General features: G+C 42.9%; 3 protein-coding genes across 4 annotated transcripts; 1 reads left to right on the top strand and 2 right to left on the bottom strand.

The window, feature by feature from the left end:
* Position 1: 1 nt before the first annotated feature.
* On the bottom strand, positions 2-9,234 carry LOC117139616. Its single transcript, XM_033302070.1, has 8 exons — positions 8,752-9,234; positions 8,636-8,694; positions 8,318-8,441; positions 8,068-8,248; positions 7,811-8,003; positions 6,102-7,199; positions 529-669; positions 2-416 (listed from the first exon to the last, which is right to left on the bottom strand). The coding sequence occupies exons 1-8, from the start codon at positions 9,224-9,226 to the stop codon at positions 189-191; spliced, it is 2,499 nt and encodes an 832-aa protein (XP_033157961.1). The 5' UTR covers positions 9,227-9,234; the 3' UTR covers positions 2-188.
* Positions 3,765-6,041, top strand: LOC117139618. The gene has a single exon (XM_033302071.1). The coding sequence runs from the start codon at positions 4,134-4,136 to the stop codon at positions 5,190-5,192; it is 1,059 nt and encodes a 352-aa protein (XP_033157962.1). The 5' UTR covers positions 3,765-4,133; the 3' UTR covers positions 5,193-6,041.
* A 3,884-nt stretch (positions 9,235-13,118) lies between the features above and the next one.
* LOC117139311 (failed axon connections) lies at positions 13,119-20,895 on the bottom strand. 2 transcript variants are annotated; one of them, XM_033301553.1, is made up of 5 exons: positions 20,096-20,895; positions 16,113-16,451; positions 14,615-14,958; positions 14,439-14,541; positions 13,119-14,265 (listed from the first exon to the last, which is right to left on the bottom strand). In XM_033301553.1, the coding sequence occupies exons 1-5, from the start codon at positions 20,510-20,512 to the stop codon at positions 14,212-14,214; spliced, it is 1,257 nt and encodes a 418-aa protein (XP_033157444.1). In that variant the 5' UTR covers positions 20,513-20,895; the 3' UTR covers positions 13,119-14,211. The 2 variants fall into 2 exon arrangements, with proteins under 2 accessions (XP_033157444.1, XP_033157445.1); XM_033301554.1 differs by having other exon boundaries at positions 14,615-14,949; positions 20,096-20,894.
* Between the last annotated feature and the right edge of the window lie 11 nt (positions 20,896-20,906).

A 20,906-nucleotide genomic window follows, 5' to 3' on the forward strand; every position in this document is an offset into this window, starting at 1 on the left:
AAATATAAATCTTAACGTTTGCAGCACTGGTAGACTTGGCCTATCGATAATTGCGGTAAATTGGCGCCAAGTTTATTGTTCAAATTTCAAACAGAATTTTCTATGGAATTCGAATAAAGTTTGATGACAAATAACTCGTATCATGGCATTTTTCTAGACCTTTTAGGGCTTTGCCGTCACCTCATTTATTAACTGCGCCCGCGCAACTGGCACATCAGCTTGATGTCATTGATATGCAGCCGGAGTGGCTGCCTCCTGGACCACGGACCACGTCGCAGTTTACGGATGCGCAGCTGCCGGCTGCAGTATAGACGGAATTTCAGATTCGGATTCCAGACGGCGCCGGCCGAGGCGGAGGGCGTGACGCATTTGTAGGCATATTGCCACCATAATCGAATGCTCTGCTTGGTGCTGTGCTGGAATCGAAAGGGGATTGGATTCAGTAAGTGTGGGGGTGTGTGTGTGGGGATGTAGTAAATATTATGGGACACCGTAAAAAAAGGTGTCCAACGGGGGAAACACACTCACCATGTAGACGGGCAAGACGTAGAAGCGCTTGCACTCGCGCCGAACAAAGTTGAAGGCGATGGGGCGGCGGTACGTCGATGACACCTTGGTCAGGTGCGAACGGATCGCACTGGCGCTGGTGGAGCGCTGCAGACGCTGGAGCTGCAAAATGGGAATGGGAATATAGAAACAGAAATAGGCGCGCGCACGTAATTAGTTTTTCCAAACAATTGAGCACATTTCGAGAACACAATTAATATGCGCAAAATGTTTGCGAAGAGTTCGCGCCAAATTTGGCTTGCAAATGATTCGAATCGCGCTGCGTTTCAGCTGAATTATGGCCCATAACTGTGTGTACTCGGTACTATATTATTATATTATTGTACTTAAACTAGACACCTGGCTCTTGAAAACAATGCTAACTATGCCAGTAGAATTCGGATCGGATATTTCTATTTTATTCGTATTTAAACGGTGGTCGAGAATAAAAGATAGTGGATATGGGTTTCAATGTTTTTTAAGCAGCCAAACATTAAGTTGTTCTTAAAAGGAAGTAAAGGCACAGATTCCACTGTCTAAATTAGTATAAAAACTAAACAAATATAGCAATAAAGAGAGAGAGAGATGAGAACATCAACATATATAATGAAAAACAAATTTATCGTTTGATAGAAAACCAAAATCCAGTTGTAATAAAAATGCTTATCAAATGAACACGACTCCATAATAACCGTAAACACAAAGTTTATGTGCTGTTTTATTTATATCAATAAAAAGTAAAAAGCATTTATTTTTTTTAGGAGATATTGGTATTTAGCCATATCTGGGAATACAGAAAGTTTGCTAAAATCCTTATCATTTAAATTTTATAAACAGTTGTGAATGAAATGATAATATACCGACATTATCTAGATGATTAATCACCTGGCGAGCCAGAAATCGTTATCTTAAGTTCGGAAAACTCCACAATAGTTATGGTATTTATGGTTGGGGGAGTGGGGATCGCTTGGGTGGGGCTTTGTTGGGTTCGTTGTGTGTGGCTGTGGAGCGGTAGGTGGTGGGGAGGGGGGTGTCCCTGAACCTGCTTATCAAAGCGGCAAGCAAGTTGCAAGGCGGCTTGGATTGTTTTCGCAGTGAATCGACATCGAAGTGACAGAGTCATCCAACTCGAAGTTGATAGCAATTAAGTGCGCTTATCAGTTTAGAGACGCGATTTAAATTAGCACCCCAATGGAAGCACCCCCTCCCCTTAATCACGGAGCACCCCCCTCCCAACCCCCTTAATCCAGCGCTTTCTTGGCGCTTTGTCCTCGGCGATGACTACACGCCGACAAGTTTTTGCTATTATTAAACAGTTTTACAAGCCGCTAACGCTCAGAAATTGTTGCTAATTAGCCGAACCGCGCACGCCGGCGCAGCAGACCTTAAAAGCGACCCCTCGATGGGAACAGAGGGGGGTGGGGTGGAGGGTTAGGAGTGGGCTGCCACTAATAAAGGTGTGCGCTGGTATGAGCAACGATGCACTGCGAGAAAAGATCCACTACATTGCACTTCTATTGAAATCACTCTCTAATCATTTAACGTTAACGTCAATAGCAGAAAGTTTACTTTAATAATTATTAATATTGTTTCAATTTTAAATAAAATTAAAAAAAAAAAAATTAAAAAACTGTAAAAGGTTAAGTTTTTGACATTAAATTACAAAGTACTAAAGTCAAGAAATCCAAAAGCACTATGTTTTCAAAAATAAAATTTGGAATCTCATAACCATTATCATTCTTTAATTTACAAATGGTAAAACTTGAAGTGCTGTTTTTATGGTTTAAATTAAATATGAAGAGAGGATAGCTCAATTCTGTCACATTTTAAACTAACTTCAAATGAAACCTATCGCATATTAATTACACTCATTTTCTGTCAGTGCACGTGTCAAGATTGGAGGCAATCGAGCTGAATTAGATGCTGCTGGGGTCGATTGAGTGCAGATCAGGCGATGAGCAATCGAGTGCAGGTTGCAGCGAGCAGCGAGCAATTAGATTCTTCGAAAAAATCTAAAAATTATGAAAGGACCTTGGAATGCAATTTTGCTGTGTGCCACAATTTGCATGTGAATAATGGCAAAAATCGCAGCTCTTGCTGTCAATCGGTGCGTATGCGTAATATTTATGTGCGCCGCACAGTCTGTCAGTTGGAAATTATGTTGTCCTAGCGTAGACTTTCCCTATTTATTTATGTATTTATTATTTTAGCCATTTGAACCCCGACAATTAACACGACGAGCAGCGACGAGGCAAACAAAAAGCGAATCTAACGCTTCGTTTAAGCGATTTGTGTGTGCGCTCTTTAATGAAATTCGCTGCTGTGTTTGATGTTGTATTAGGGGTACGAGTAACGAGTATGTGCGTGCTACGGCCTTTTTGTGGCCCGTGTCCGTTGGGCCGGCACTATCGCCATCTCTATCTGCCCGGCTATATGTACATATATCTGTCGCGATCGGTCGCAGGGTGTCGCCGTGCTGGGGTTTTGTGGCTATGACTCAGCGTCGCAACAACAGTAAGCAAATAGCGTTGAAGGAAGTTGGTGTCACGTCTTTTAGATACCCATTAAATCACGGAAATTGTCACTTTTAAACTTTTGAGCTAAATACAGGCGAAACTACATACACTCTTTGCTTATAGGCATATCATATAGCATATAGCATATTTCTTGACAGTTTTTCTATTCTTCTCATATATAGAGCTATAAATAGTTTTTAAGAGCTAATAAATAGTTTTAATTCGTTTTAAATGTAAGCTTAAAACGAAAATTAACTGAAAAGAAACATGGAGTTTTGAACTACCATAGCATTATCAGGACTATCGGCATTATAAACCCAAATGTATGCTACAAAAAATATCGTTCCCTTTTGAAGGCAACAAGAAAACTCTATAAGAACTCCTATACTTCTTAAAAGAAAGTAATATTTAGGAGATATATTATAAAGAGTAAAGTAGGGAGTAGGGAAACATATGCATATGTTTTAAGACCTGAAATGCAGCACTCTCTTCAGTTGAAGTTTAAGATACATTTGCCCTACTTATTTTCCCAGAATCCCTGAATATCAAGCAACCAAATCGCTGTGACTCCCCATTGTGCGTACCATACCACCTGGATGGTCTAGCACACCCGTGGCACTCCACACACACCGGGTACCACAACTCCCACCACAATGAATGGCGGGCGCTGTGCTCCGTTCTGTTTTATTCTGCCAGTTGATTTCGGTTCGGGTTCGGATCCGCTCATTCAGTTCAGTAGTGCTCAGCTCGGTTGGAGCGACCACGGTTCGTGTCGATTGCGAATCCGCAGGCCAGCGTGTTCCGTTGCCATTGTCGGTTTGGATCGCGGAGAGGGTCTTGCAAGTAAAATTCATGTTAATGAATGTTAATTTATACATTTGTAAGAATCTAAAATCTGTTTTTCCATACACAACAATTATTGACGCGGCACTCGCTTGGCGGCGATTTCGAATTTTGAAGCAGTCGCGCCCGAAACGTCGCCGCGAACGCAACGATCGGTTAACGGTAAAGCTATAGAAGGCCTCCCACTTTGGAACTAGTAGTAGTAGTCCTAGTGGAGATTAGACCAGAATGGATCCCGAGTTCGTGAACAAATACAATCAGGTCCTTAGCCGTCTGAAGCTGGTGGAGAACTTCGATGGCAGTGATCCTGGCAAGCTGCCGCAGTTCCTGCACAAAATCGAGGCCCTCATGCCGGCCATAAATAGTTTCGACGACTACTACAAGTCCCAGTTGATAGGACATATCAAAAATAAGTGCACAGATCGCGCCAGGGAGGCGGTCTTCACGCGACAAATGAGCGCACCCGTGGGCAATGGCAATTGCGCCGGGAATGGCCACCTCCTGAAGGCCGAGTCCTGGCTAAAACTCAAGGATCAACTGCTGTACAACTATGCGGAGCGGGAGTCCAGCTACTCGCTGATACACAAGATACGCAGCGCTGTCCTGGACTCGAACATAGAGCTGTACTACCAGAAGATGGCCAAGCTCAAGCACAGACTGATCAATAGAAAGCTCACGCACAATGACACCCTGTATAGCCTCGAGGACATAGAGCGCATCACGCTGCAGGTGTTCCGGGATCATCTGCCCGAGCCGACGCACTCGATGATCCTGCGCCGGAATCCCAAGAGCATGGAGGAGGCCTATCGCTACATAGTGGAGGTGCAGCAGCAGTTCTACACGCAGAGCGGATCTCTGGCCAGTGACCACCAGGCGGCCACCTTCAGCACCAGCCACAAGCAGCAGTCCTACGGCGTGGGAATGGGCGGAGTGGGCGTGAGCACCGTGGGAGTGGGCGTGGGCATGGGCATTGGCATGGGCGCCGTCGGCCTGGGGGTCTCCTCCTACGTCCGTCAAATGTCCAACGACAAGGGCCAGCAGAATAGCACGAAGAGCTACTACAATCAGTCGGCTCCGCCCGTGGGCGCCGGCAAGAATCATCCGATGTTCAAGAGCATGGGCAACCCCACATTCAAGTCCAGCTTCAGCTACAATGGCACCAGCAGCAATTCGGGCATGGGATCGAATTACTCGAGTGCCAAGAAGTCGGACATCAAGCTGAACTACCAGCAGCAGAGGAGCCAGAACTACGCGAAGACCTCATCGGCGAGTGCTTGGAAGAAGTAGTAGTGGACATGGCTAGACGATCTCCCCCTCCAATCGATCGGCGGTCCAGTGAGATGAGCGTATCGAGCATGACCTAATCCCTTGGAGCCTGTGACTAAGCCAGGGCAAAGTGATTGCCACCTCATGCTAATTACCCCGATAGCTCACCCTCTAATGGCGATGAGGTGGCCGAAGATTATAGGATGTGAATATAGATTAAATTGTGATGTGAGAGCCATACTGGGTGCAACGAGATGGAGGTGATCAGCCCTGTTCCGCGATAATCGTAACCAATCCCTATCAGTACAACTAAGACGATAATGATGTGAATGTTCAAAGAAAACAAATAATACAAATGTTAATGTTATAACTAACAATGCGGCAATTTAAATACCTCCATGGATTAAGCGTACTAGATTGCACATGCAAATAAAACCAAACCATGTGAATGAATACAGATGAAGATAATACAAATAGAAAGTAAGGGCATTGCGATAATAGAAAGCTATGTACTATCAACTAAAAATTAAAACAACTAAAAGTATAGAATCACTAATTCGAGCTGATAGCAATGATCTTGTCGAAATACAAGATAATTAAGCCGATCGAGATAATTGAATGCATGATGTTCGATCTTCGGTAATGATGACATCGATCGCGTGTCCATCGATGATGATCAATCCGCAGACAGTATCGACATGTTAATTATTAGCTCATAAGACCCGAGTGTATATAGCTCCACCACACCTCAGCACCAGTCACATTACCCCCTATATCTATCCACCGCCAATCGCCTATTTTTAACAACAATCGCCCACCTTCAAATTCTGTTTTTTTGTTAACAATAAAGTGTAAAGTCTAACAGCCTTAGTGTATCTGTGTGTTGGTCGGTCAGGGGTATCGAATTTGGCATAGTTTTTGTTTACTCACAATTTGCTGGGCACTTGAACTGTGGGCGGAGCCCCTCGGATCATAGCCCATGTCCTGGGGCGCTGGCTCCGATTGCTGCTCCGGCAGCTTCACAGTCTTCGGTCTCGAACGCTCCTTGACATCCTTTTCGGGCTTGCCAAAGAGGCCTCTCTGCTCCGCCCGGCGAATCAGGTACTTTTCATTCAAATGAGTCAGGGTTTTTCGACGCACCAAGGCCAGGTAACTGCCCGTAACCTGCTGTTTGATGCAATCATCCTGGTTGATGCATATATCCGGCACGGTATCCTGCACGAACTCATCGATATCGGGTGTTACAATCAGATCAATGCTTTCCACGCGCGGCAGTGGAGGTGCTGTGGAGCCCGGAGTTCCAGGAGCTGGAGGTTCCGGCTGCGCAGAGGGTTTGTCCTTCTTCCTGGGCGAATCCTTGCTCATTGCAGCTGCCGGAATGTTGGCTGCCTCCGCTTCAGCTATCGCCTCCAGACGCTTCTGCTCCTTGTACGCATTGCGATGCTTTTCCAGCGCCAGCTTATTGATCAGCTCCAGGACATGCTGCACCATATCCTCGTTCTCAGTGCCCACAATCGAGTGCGTTTGATAGAGAACGAATTGCACTTGGGGTCGCGACATCGACATGGTGAGGGTCAGCAGCTGCTCCTCGAGTATCATGGCCACCCGCTGGCGACCCTCGTCGCTGACCTCCGATTCGGTGAGCACCTCCAGCATGCTCAGATCGCCACCACGGGAGCAGATCAAATCGATGGGATCCGAGATTGCACTAAAGGAATTCGGCGGTGTGGCGAAGACACCCACAACCGTTCGAAAGCGATTCGATTCCATGGGGAACGAGGTGAAGGCATCGCCAAACAGCCGGATATTATTGACCCCAATGGATTCCATATATCGCCGGTACTCCTTGAGATTTGCTCCTGCTCCATAAACATAAAAGTTATTCACCCGGTTGATGGAGTAAAACAAGGCTGCCAAGTATGCCGTGGATCGTGGAGAACCGATATGCGTCTGCAGTATATCGCCATCCAGCTCAAAGTAATCCATCAACTTGGACATGATGGCCGGACCGAAGGTGAAGTTCTTGTCCTGAAAAGGGAATCAATACAAGTGAAAACATTCAAAAAAAGTGCATTGAACCATTTGGCATTAAAGCCAAATATGTTTTGTCAGTCGCAAAAGTTTTCACATATCACATTACCGATAACTAGTTTATATAACGTTGTTTTTTCATGTCGCCCGGCTTACGTGTTTATTGATCATACGCAGTGTTGACTTACTTAAGTTGCAGTCATAAGCTGTCTAGGGGCACTTTTTCCGGGAAAAACTTCACCGTAAACACGAATTGCTTTGTTTTGTATAGACATTGAGACATAGAAATTTTATAGACATTGAGACTATTAGTCTAATTTCCGGAAGTAAGCTGTTTTAGTTTCTAATCAATATCGATTGTAACGCTCGGACATATAAAAAAGTTCCACTGTTAAAATGATGCAAATGAAAAGTAAGAATTTGGATAATAGAAACACTTAGACTAAGGCTATCAATATTAAAATATGAGTTAGAATTAATTTAAGCATTTTAAACTTAGAAATAAAATTTTACATGTCATAAAATATTCTAAGATTTTAGCAGCATAACTACTTTTTCCATTAAAATTCTACAATAATAATCTCATATATATATTTTTTATGTCTCACCTGCATTATAAAGTAATGTTTACTCATCAGCACGGATTTGGTGAACTCGCTGCGATCCTTGGGAATGCAGGATATGACCAAAGGACATATGTTGTCCCACTTGCAGTGCTGGACCAACAGTGGCTCCTCGTCGTCCGGTCCGTGGACAGTAAAGCCCATTTCTGTAAGGATCTTATCCGCCTCCTCTTTATTTCTAACAAATTAAATGCATTTTTAGAAGTCTATAGTCAGCTAGTATAAAGATCATATTTACTAACCGTATCAAAAAAGGATTTATCCAACCGGTCACTACAGGATTGGCAGCTGCGATGGCCACCTTTTCGTTTTGGAGATGGATAGGAAGCAGTTGGGACAGTCGGAGTGCTCCCACCTGGATTCTCATCCGGGAAATCGAGGCTGCCAGTCGAATGCGATGTTGCCAAAGGAGATCCGCGAGTTCTGTTTAAAATTTGGATTAAGAATGAATGTAGAAGAATGTGTCCTTTCTATCCTGTAGCCCAGACCCACCTGTAACTTCGGATTCCTTGTAAAGCCTCGCCTGCAAATCCTTTTCCTCAGAATTTCGACCCTTAAACTGACGATCGTAGAGTTCAAAGAGCATCAGCCAAATTCTTTGCTCGTCGTTTTTTAACTGAGAAAAATTAAGGATAAAATTGTGTACTCTGAATTTTCTCTAAAAATCTTGTAAGGAGTTATAGGAGTTTTGGATCAGACAATATGTTTTCATTTCATTTAAGAACACAAGACAAGTTTCTATCTTTATCAAAAATCTATCTTCATCCAAATCTAAATCCAATGTTTTTCTGAGATATTAAGATCACCGACCTCTTTGTGCTCCTCAAAGAAGGAGACATCCTCCAGAGCGTTCGACAAAACAACCTTATCTAAAATAAAGTATCAGAACAAGTTGATAATAATAAGTGACTATATTAAGAACCCACATCGAAAGACGTCGTAGATCAAGGAGAAAGCCAAACGCATCTCATGCTCATTCTTGAAGTCCACCAAAATCGGAGGTTTGCGGAGGAGTTTGGCGGCATTGGCGATGGTGGGCAAGGTCCAGCGTGCTCCGGCCTTCAGTTTGATCTTCACCGCCGTGGAATGACAGTACTTGAGGGTCCTACTGCGTCTGCCACATGGGCTAACTCCTGGCGATACGATCTTGGTAATGCGCAAGGGGTCGAACACTGGTTTCTCCTTCTTATTGATGTCGTGCAGGGTGAGCGCATCATCGGAAGATTCGTTCACATGACGCTGAATCTCCAATAGCATATAGTACATCTTGTCCTGCCACTCCTCATCGCTGGGCAGGTAGATTTGCTTGGTCTTCTTCAGCTTCTTGCTCTGTTCTTTGAAGATGGCCGGATACACCGAGAAGATGTCCGCCAAGCTCAGGAAGAATAGTTGGTTTGACATGTCGCAGTTCAAGAGCAATAGATCCCAAAATATTTTCTAACTATATATTATCTTTAAAAGTACTAACATTTTACATACAAACATACAAATGCGTTATTAAATTTGATTTAATGTCATAAAATGTAATCCACTATCTGACATCAACCTAATTTCCCTGAAGGTAGTTTATTAAACCATGCAAGGTCACCAAAATGAGGCCGTTTTTTTCGATGTTCATTACCCGGGGGTTTTTTCTGTTCATAATAATTTTAGTTGGTTCCACTAGTAATACATTCACTATCTCACAATCTACAACCTTTTAGCACGTTCAGCTGACAAAAGCAAAATTTCAAAATGTCATTTTATGTGGTTTGTGGTAAGTATTCTTTGTATAACACTATAACTTGTATATTAAGTTAACTATTAGATTTAAGCACTAGGTTTCAAAAATAATTAAGGTTTTTTAAATTAGTTCAGCGCCTAGCTCAAAACTTCTTATTACACTTAAATTGTTAATTGTAATTAACATTGTAGTTCTCAACAACAACTACTTTTCAAATTTTTAAGATTTTAAACAGCACGCAAGGTTTTTCGTTAGGAACTTTTAATTTAATACAGCCTAGTGGAAAAGCACTAAATCACTCTAGGAAATATTTCAGCACGATCGGTAAATTGGGGATTGCCTCCACATTTAGCGAGATACCGATACCGTGCTCCAATTAGGCACAGTTATTATATTGAAATTTCAGCACGATCGTATTGTTATTTTCACGAAGGTGTTTCCGGATAAACGGGACTTTCCCCGGATAAGCGGATTGCTCCGAGTAACGGTGAAAAGAGCAGGAGCGAATCCGAACCGAGCAGTTGCAGTGAACAGCGGCAACTGGATGAACGAAGCTCCGGTGGACTCTCCTTTCGATGGCGTGTCTTTCATCTCCCTTTTTTTTTTGCCTTTAAGCGGTAAAAGCCCCCTCTCGGTTTTTCACCCACTTTTCGCCCGCCCGTCCACAACCAATTCCAATGACAATGACAACTGCTGATTTTCATTCTCAGTCTCGTTCTCTCATTTCCATTTCCATTTCATTCGGTTCGTGCTTAACACCAATTCAATGCTGGGAGCCTCCGAATTCCGATTCCGAATCGACATCCAACCAAGCTGCATGCTCCATGGAATTACTTATCTATCTCCTGCACTCCCCATCTGCCCTCTCCCTTCCACCCACCTGTCGCCGCATGCAATGTGCACGCCAATGCTGACGCCCTCTCGCTCTAGCAACCGCCTATCTTGTCAGCTGTAAAAAATATTCGCCACAAAGGACAAACGTACCGTTATAGCGTTACCGTTATAGGCTTTCTTTTTTTACAGAAGGAGTGTGTTTGTCAGAGCAATAGGTGTATACAGATGTAATCAAGTCATTAGCAATGAATATTAATGAAAAGCAATGTAAAGTTATTTAATGCTTTTTGCATCTTTAATACGAAGAACTAAAGTGTCAATATTTCGTTTATTAAAACATGTATAATACATATTTTCATATAATATTTCTAAGTTTTTATAATTTCAAGATTCTTTCTGGCTTTTTAAGATTCTTTGTGGATTTTTTAACTTTTAATGTCTTAAAAAGACAAAAAATCTCTTCATCTGATAAGCAAAATGAAAACATCTATACTATTTAGAATCCATTAAACTGCTATACATTTGACTGCAGCTGTAACTGCGGATGGGCTATACGATAGATGGATCCAAACGATATCACACTTACCTTTTATTTTTTACGGCTCCAGCACGATTGGCGTAATAAATTCCGTTTGCCATATTCGCATGATTTGCTCTGATTGGAATATTCGTCTTCAATAAATTGTCAGAAATGTCGCTGACAGAAATGGAGGGGCGCAAATGGGTTGGGTGGGTGGTTGGTTGTTTGCTTTTACGATTGTTCCTGGTATTCATCGATGTGTTCGCCTTGATTAGTTGGGGCTTAGAACCGCAAAAGCCCCCTGCCATTCGTTTGATGTTTGATGGCTTCGGAGCGTTCGAATCGAACATCAAATTAAATGTTGATTAGACAACTTCGAAACTGTGGCATAAAATGGGGCAGGTGGTAAGAATTTATTGGCCTAGGTCAAATATCGATTATCGCCCCCACCGCCGTCGTCATCGTAATATTGGGTCAGATTGAATTGAATGTCAATTTGATTGGCATATCTGGGTGCAAATATATAATGCGCGGCTGTAAAAATACATCATATATCCTTTGTGACCTTGAGTCGGGCAAGAAAGTTTACGGCTGGGTGTTTACTTCTTCGCTTGGCCTAATTGAATTGCCTGGCTTCGATTAACTTCTTAACTGAGATCAATTGTAATTGGGGAAATTGAACGAAATCATCGTACCAATTAAAAGTGCCACAAAAACTGATTCATCTAGCCTGCTGATTGCTGTTGACCACTAAAAACGGCGAACACACCGAAAAGAATCGGGCTTGCTTGCTATCGGGTAAAATTTATAGCCATGGGCCAGTATGACTGTTTTTAGATATGAATAAGCAAACTTGAATTAGAGTTATCAGGGGTCTTTCTGCTCAGATAGCTCGGGTGTCATAATTAAATTTTTCCTCCGTTTCCCGGACAGCCGTGGGCAAGTAAAGCCACCCCGGCTTAAAGTCGACCGATGCGACTTCTTTATCGGTACAGTGCGTGCCAGCATCGTAAATCAGTTTCCGCGCATTCGGGGCTTTGTTTTGTTTTGTTTTGTTTTTTTATTAAGAAGCATATTTATTATATATAAGATGTATGTAATACAATAATTTTTCTTTCTGTCCGGGCTTGCTCTTCGGGTTTTTACGCTTTAATGGTTTCGGTTTCATCTCGGTTTATCGTTATCATTTTCATTTTCATTTCATTTTTGTTTCATTTTCATTATCCATTTTATATAATCATATAAAACACTGAGCTACAATACAAATATTGTGATAAAAACTTACAACATAACCTTTAATACATAAAAATACTTGCGTAGTCTACAAATCGTATCGTTATAGAGATTTCTTCGTGGATCGATCGATCGCCCGCTCGTCTTCTCCTGCTTCATATCTTGTTTTTGACCTTCCCCCAAATTGTTTTCACTGCTTCTGTCGCGCCTCAATGGGTTCTGTATATGTTTTTGTTTTCGTTTTTCATCATTTCTTAGTTGCGTGAGTTTTACCCTATTTAAAGACTTCATTCATTCTCCATCTGTGGCTGATGATGATTCTTTGATTTTATGAGAAGTTGGCGAAAAAAAAAGGAAAACAATAAACACCGAGGAATCCGTGAATAAACGGAAGGCCGACTGGATAAGGGAGAAAGTGTTGGAGTAGGAGAACGCGAGGGGAGTGACCTCCCCGCGGAGAATTCTTCCAGTTCTTCCGCTCCTGCTTCTCCTCAGATGTTTGTTTTTGTGTTTTCTATGAGTTTGTCGTTCGTCTTTGTTGTCTGCAGCATTTTAATTACAATAGAAATGATGTTTATATTTATATATATATTTGCATAATCAATATCATTAAATTAAATCGTATGAAACACAAGACAGTTGAAAAATCAAATGAGGCGTACAATAATTTTGTTTCAGTGGACGTACCAAAAGAGAGAATGTACATACATACATACATACATCTAAAAGTAGTTACAATTGCGTACAAAATAAATGGTAAATTTCGTTCGTTTGGATGGCCGAGTATTCTTTTTGGTTCGAATTGATTTGATTTTTTGCATGGGGGTGAAATATCGATGAGCATCTCATACTAAGGGATTTTGGTTAGCAAAATCATAATACACAGTACAATTACAATAATATTTATAGAAATAAAGTATAATATAATAAAAGAACCAACATACAGTTTTTATGCTTTGTCGTTTTTGTTTTGTTTTGCTTTGTTTTTTTTATACACATCTTTATGCATAATGGGCGTATATAATGTTTATGTATATAATTATAAGTAATAAATTTTATCCATTTTGTTTAATTATTTGCACACGAGAATCAAAATTACTATTTGCAATCATATATATATAAAAAATAAACTTAATTGCCGTCATTCCGTTATATCATTCCTATACCATTCGCATTCGCATTTGCATTCTCATCCCCATTGCATGCCATCCCTACTAACCATCACTATGCGCCATATCATATCTTCCTATCGTACTGGTAGCGGTTCCTTTCGTTACTTTCGTTACTTTAAGCTTAATCAATTTTGGAAGAGTAAACAATACCATCGAGTTGCAATTGTTGCTGCATATGCTATAAGTGTGTAGAGTGTGTTGTGTTGAGTGTGTGTGAGTGTTGATGAGTGTATTATATAGATCGCTTTTGAATGAAAACTAATGATTAATGCGTATTGAATGCTGTTCTACACCTCCCTAACTTTTCTTCCTATCTGGCTTCACTCTTTTTACTCACGTTTTGCTCACTTGTTCTTTGTTTTATTCGAGTTCTTTAACTAATTTTTTATAATTTCTCCCCCCGCTCTCATCGCTTTCATTCATCGTCTTAATATTTATACGTATAAACTTTTATAATTTTATACTAAATGGTTTTTACGGTTTTTTTTTACGTTTTCTTCACTTTTTTTGCTTTTTGTTTCTTGTTCTTGTAATACAAACGTCGTCATGTAAATATATAAAAAAAGATGTCCAAAGTTTTACGTTACGTTATTGTATATGCTTTTTGTTTTTTCTCATTACTTAGTGGATCGTTCTCTTGCTGATGGTTTTTGCCTGCTTTTGCTTTACAGTTGTCCTAGGTTTGTAAATGGGTGTTCTTGATGTTCTTTTTTTGTTTTTCGAGTGGTTTTCTGATGTCTGAATGCTTATATATGAGAGCGTAGCGCCTAGCTATATAGGGCCTTACTATATAGTATCGTACTACATATGTATATATATATAATGTGTGTGTATGTGGGTGTTTTTGTTTCCTTCGATCATACACATATACTAGATATATGTACGCATATAACTAACGGCGAATTTACTTTGTTTCCTCCTTCTCTTTGTTCTCCTCGGTCGACTCCTTCTCGTTTGACTGCAAAATAGAAGGACATGGCTTAGTATGTGGCTTAAAGAAGTTTAAATTTTAAACTAGAGGGTCTACTCTTGTCCTTGGCAAGTGGAATTAAATAACAATTTACATAAGCACTTTCAAACACAAAGAAAACCCAAGAATAGACCATCTGTTTTACAGGACTCCAGCCTCACCTTGTCCTTCTCCAACTCCTTCTCGATCTTATCGCCCTCAGTGCCCTCCTGTTCATTTGATTTCTCCTGCTCGCCACCCTCCTTGCCTTCCTTGGTCTCGGGCCTATTGGAAAAGCGGGAAAAATGAATTAGTACACTGATCATATATTGGGAAGTTTTTAGCCAAGACTACTCACTCTGGCTTGGGAATGTGCGCATTGAGGTCCAGCTTCGTGCAGATCTCGTCCCAGTCGGGGAAGCACTTGTCCTTCATGCGAGAAACGTGGCCAATCAAGTTGGGGCACTTCTCGGTCATGTAGTCGCGCAGCGGATACGCAATGTCCTTGGACAGATAGTGGAGCTGCGAGAGGACAGCGAAGGCCACCACATCCAGGGTGGTGGGCTCGTCGCCGAAGAAGAACGGCTTGCAGTCGAGCATCTCGCTGAGCACCTTCAGGTCGTCCTTGCCGAACTCCTCGATCTCCTCGGCGCTGTGGACACCGATGCCGTGCGCCTTCAGCTTCTTCGTGCCCTGGAACCACTTGTTGTGTTGAATAGTTGTTTTGCCGTACAGCAGTTACGGATGGGGGTTACGAGGGGATGCACAAGCATACGTTACGGAATCGGGGTGTTGGAGGTGATGTGAGTTTTTAGAGTTTTTTTTTGGGATCGGGGGCATTACGCATTACACAGTTAGATGTTCAAAACCAAAGTAGTATGCAAAAAAGAACGAAAAAGAAAAAAGAGAAAAACCATGCAAGAGTTAGTCGTAAAATAACGATTGTTTTCCTTTCAATTTCCCGTTTGGGTTTTGATTTTGATTGGGTTTGTTATGTAAGAACCGATCGAGATGATATAAACAAATGCATCCCGCCAGAGAGTTATTGTTTATGCCATCGGGGTTTTCGGGATAAACTATGTGCGGGGATGGTGGTGGTGTGTTTGGAGTTTCTTTTCTTTTTATGTACAGCTAGGTGCAATATAATACGCCACCGCTTGTTTTAATTCTCAAGTATTGTTTATTTACACTACCCATCCATCCCCGCCTAATCCACAACGTCAGCCAACTCGAGAACCTACCCGGCTTTCGATTACGATTTCAATCTAAACAAAGTGCGGATATCTCCGGTTTTCGGAACTACTGGAGGCTCAGCTGCTGGCGTTGAGTTTCTGAGACATCTAAATCGGCTACATAAAAAATATTTCTCTACTTGACTGGCTTCCTGTTTCCACTTTCACTTAGTTTGTCTGATTTCGATTTACACTGCAGTTCTATAGATTTCTTTTGGTTTAAGATAGAGTACAGTCTCTTTCAACATAATACTAATGATATTCAATTAAAGTTTTAACTCTTAAGATCACGATAGAAGATAATAGTTTAATACGCATTCATGAAATGTACAAATAAAAAATTGTACCAAAGTATGAGTTATTTGCAATGTAATGTTACTTTTACGAACAATAAAACCTAGAAATTTGTTCTACAACTAGAAGTATGTGTCAAAAGGTGTTGATATTAAGGAAATATTAGGTATGAATGATAGTAAACAACTTCTGTAGAACCAATTACGATAATGACCAAAAGTATGCAATGTTCCAATGGAAATTCTAATCATAACCATACAAATTCTGGGAAAGTGAAGATCGTGGACCATGATCATGACCTATGTTAAATATCACAAACTATCCAATTACCTTGCGACCAAAGGTGATCTTAAAGAAGAAGTTCAGAATCGAGTTGGGCAGCCGCAGGCCGAGGGCGTGCTGCAAGTTGACCTTGTAGCCCTTGAGCACATTGTCCGGATACTTGGCGCGCCAGTAGAAGATGATCCAGATGAGATGGTTCTCCAGCATGGCAATCGTGGCGTACGAGACATTCCTCTGCTCGGCGGTGAGTCCCGAGTCCAGGTACTTCTCGTATTTGGACGACAGTTCCTTGATGATAATGGCCGAATCGGCGATTTCCTCTCCGTTCAGCTCGATGAACGGCAGCTGACCCTTCTTGGAGCGGAAACGCATCTTATGATCAACATTCTGCAAAGGGAAAAAGAAAAGTACACTTTATATCTCGTTTGCGTGGGATGACTAATTGTGCGAGGAATGTGGGGGAGTGGGTGATTGTTTACCCCACCCTTTTATCTGCGGGCAGCATGCCACTCATGCAGTGAGAACAAATATTGTATTTCACAAGAGTTCATTTTCGAAGCATGGTCATCATTCGGAATACACACAAGTACAATCAATTTGGGGATGGTTCTTTAAAACCAGGAAGTTTTAGTCACTGGTCATTCAATTATTTTAAAATTATATCAAGTTCAATACTTCTTCAGTGGGTTGCTGTTTTAATAATTAAGTTTGAAGCAATTGAGTTTATTTTCCATTATTTAAATCTTGTTTCATGGGCACAGAGTGATTCTAAGACATTATTAGTTATTATAGATATCGTATCGTAAATTTTCCGCTCTAACCCAGATTCTAAGGATACTCATAAATTGTAAATGTCCATATGGAACCAGGATGGGATTTTTTATTTGTACGCCCATGACTAATGCAAAATGTAGTTCACTCCCCCGCAAGGATTCCGGCCGCTAGATGGCGCTCATGACATACATCTAGCCGGCAATCGTTTGTTTGCGTGTGTATTTGGGCATTTCCTATGTATGCCAAGCAGATGCTGATGAACCAACCACTACACGAGAAGCTAGCTGTACCTCCCGGGAACCCAAAAACCCAAAACCCGGACTCGAAAACCGAAAAACCCACCCAAAAACCAACACCCCTGTACAACGCACACTCACACACACGCCACGCAGCGGGAGGGAAAACGTCGTTCCAATTGCCTGCTATTCGAACATTTTGACATATTCCAATGCCTTCCAGTGTGTACACACGTCCGCACGAAGCGTTACCGTTAGCAATGTGACAGTTATAGGCGGCGGGTGTCCGGTCTGAACCTTTTCATTTTCAGCTTGGCTGCACAAATCTACATAATAATTTCTAATTAGAAATATGTACATACGAGGGCCATAACAAAGAGCCAACCGTTGGCATATTTTATGCTTTCGCGCCCTCTGCCAAAAAAGGGAGAGGCAGGGTGTGGTTGTCCGCCAGAGCCGAGAGAGAATCGGCGAGAGAGTGAAAGGAAAGAGAGGGCGCTGTTGTTGTAGAGAGATTTTCGCCTTCCAGCATCGCAACGCAACGCTCTGCAAAAAGGGTGGAGTCCATTTTTCAATTCCAATGATCCACAAAAAAGGCAGCCTGTCTGCCTGCTTCCTCTTCTCCATCTCCATCTCCGGCTCCATTCCCTTCTCGTGCCCACGCACAATGCAAATACTTATGTTTTATTAAATCGTTATGCCAATTAAGGCAATCGCTCGTCTCCTCAATCTTCGTTCTTTCATTTTTTTCGCAGTGTAAAAGAGTCAGCAGCAGCAGAAGAAGAAGCAACAGCAATGCAATTATGCAGTCTGCGTGTGCGAGTGTGAGTGTATCCACACCCTTGCACAGAAGTTCCAGAGAGAGAGAGCGAGAGCGGGAGAATTGCACTGGAGCGAGTGAGCAACAACAAAGGCCGTCCACTGTGTGTTGTTTAAATGCAAATATGCGGTTTATTAATTAAAACAAAGGCAGCCACAAAACGTAAAAAATACAAAAACGAGAAGCAAAAAACTCCATTTCCTCCCAACATACACACACACAGACATTCGATACGCACACATTCGCACATGTACAGTTGCAGCAGGAGAGGCAGCAGCGTTGCCAGAATACCTTGAAATTGCAGCCCGGCAATATTGCACAAATGCAATGGCGCGCCAGCATTTCCATTTGAATGTTAATCGCTCTGTGCCCGCAATGCATATGGCAGAGAAAATGTAAATTAATTGCACAATCTACAAGCGCGACACCCAGGAATGCTAGCAATGCGGGCCACCGCCTCAAAAGCGAAACTTATGCCCAGTTGTTGTTGTTGTTGCTGCTGCTGCTGTGTTTATTAATGGGCGCCGCCTTCAATGTGGTGTGAAAAAAATATGCATTCGGTTTATCATCAATAAAGAAACAACTTCTGCTCTTGTTTACACTGATGAATGTGTGTATACAAAGGAGGAGAGCAGGCGAAGCAGGCAAGAAATGCAGCCGAGCCCAAGCAGCGGGGGGGAAAACTGGCTTAGTCAGTTGCATTTACAGTCAGTCACCCTCCCTTTTTTCATGATTAATGCCGCGCTGCAGCAACAACAAACCATGCCAGAAATGTCAAAGGTCCCCAGTTTGTTGAACTCTTTTTTCCCCACCCCATCCCTCCTACTACTCGTATGCCGCCGTATTTTGGGCAGCCTGCCTCTTATCAGTGGAATTGGGAATAATCGTGAAAATGGAAAGTAATTTCCAGCTGCGGGCCGAAAAGCGGCCACTGACGGACTGTCAATCATAATTGCTTCGTGGAATGCAACATATGGGGGCGATTGCTTATCGGCATCTGGAAGGCGACGGCATCAATTAACATTCCGCGCAAGGGGCTCGCTTTTCATTAACCAATGTAATTAATAAGATTAAACAGCAATTGCGTCGCCAGTTTTTGTGCGGGCGACCGCACCCATTTCTCCCCCGGCCACTACCACATACTACAAGTTTTTCCTCTCGCACAGAAAAAATATGAAAAATATGCAAACCGCATCGCGCGCTTTAAAAAGTGAAGAAAAAAAACAACAAGCCAAAATGGAAGGCACCATTGGAAGTCGTTGACAGTTGTTTGTCTGCCACTCCCCCACACCCAGCCCCCTACACTATTACAGCTACTTAACGGATAAGAAAAGAAAGGGAAAAGGAGAAGGGGAGGTGGAAGGCGAAGAGGGAGACAGCTATTTCTGAGTCCATCTTAAACTGCATCAATTTTTATTAAAAGCAATTACAAGCTGCTGCTGCTGCTGAAGTATACAGAGAGAAAATTTGCTGTTGTGTGGATGGAGTGGGAGCACAGTTGCATGGATCTCAAAGATGCTAACAAAAGATGCATGCAGCGCATAGAGATGACAACTTTTCGTGCAGTGCAAAAAGAAGTCGAAAGAAAAGTGAAATAAAAAAAAACAGTGCAGCAACAAAAGACAAAGAGCAGACGGCGAGAGAGGGAGCGAGACAAAAGGAGAGAGTCGGCAAGTGCAAAATTTGAAGCACGACTTTTGCAAAAGGGGAGCACAAAGAGAGGGGGAGAAGCGGCGGCGTCGGCGCACACACAAATTTTATGTATACGCTGTGCACACACACACGCGCACAGGACCAGGCTACAGGTTCACACACACACGCATGGGTGGGGGAGAGAGAGGGCAGGCGGCACAAATGTATCCCTTTTTCAGTTACGGGGCAGGGCAGGTCACACACACACATGCACACGGGCAGGCTTAGCAGCACACCATGATGGCGGCGCTGGCTCTCTTCCCCGCGCTCTCTCGCTCTCTCCCGCAGGAGCTGGGAAAAAATCTGTACCGCAAAAATGCCTTGAAAATCTGGGATTTCTGGAATATCTGAGAGTTTTCGGCTCTTCCTGGGATTCTACCTAGTCCGTTTTTGGGTTTTCCCTAATTATCCCGGGTACTTAGAAGGATTCCAAATGATGGCTCGATGTATAATGAGGTTTTCATGCATTTTCGATGGTTTTTTTCCCCGAATTTATGACCACCACTCACCTCGTATTTCAGGCCCACAAGACGCAGCCAGGTCTCCACCTTCAAGCAGTAGGGCGACAGGGAGGGCAGCAGCGGGGTGCGCGAGAACTGGTACAGATAGATGATGTCCTTCTCGAAGTTGGTCTTGTGCACATTGAATTTCTGGGCGGGCGGGGCTTCCGATTTGGCCGCCACGGGTGCTGCCACCGCCTCGTCCTTTTTGGGCTCCTCGCCATCCTGCTGCTTGTCCTGCTTTCCGGCCTCGCCGTCCTTCTTCTCGCCATCGGCATCCTCAGCCTTCTCCACTGCTGGAGCGGCAGCTGGAGCGGCCGCTGAGTCCGCTGGCGGGGCCGCTGACTTTTCCGGCTCCTCTGATTTTTCCGCCGCCGCCACTGCGGGCGTTTCCTCGGCGGGTATTTGGGCCACTTCACTTGCCATTTCGATTTGTTGCTGTTGGTTGCTTTTGGTTTTTTTGTTTTTCTTTACTTTTCGATCCGCTTTTCTTTTTGTTAGCTACTCTTGCTTTTCGCTAATTGAAGTTGCGCTTTCTTTCAGCTAAAAAGATTTCGGCTTCGCACTTTTCCTGCCACTCGCACACATACACACACGCGAGAGAGAGGGAGAGCTAGAGAGCGAGAGAGAAACCACCACTGCGATTCGTTTCGTTTCGAACTCGGATTCGGGTTTCGGGTTTCAGCTGCACGATAGGATATCTTGGCTGGATGCGATTCGCTTTCGGATTCGGATGGATTCAGGAGCCGCTGTCTCGACACCGCCGCAACCGCTCTCGGGAGTTTGAAAATTTGAAATGAGCGGATTCGCGTTGCGGAGG

The sequence above is a fragment of the Drosophila mauritiana genome, chromosome 3L, assembly GCF_004382145.1.
Source record: "Drosophila mauritiana strain mau12 chromosome 3L, ASM438214v1, whole genome shotgun sequence".
Lineage (NCBI taxonomy): Eukaryota > Metazoa > Arthropoda > Insecta > Diptera > Drosophilidae > Drosophila > Drosophila mauritiana.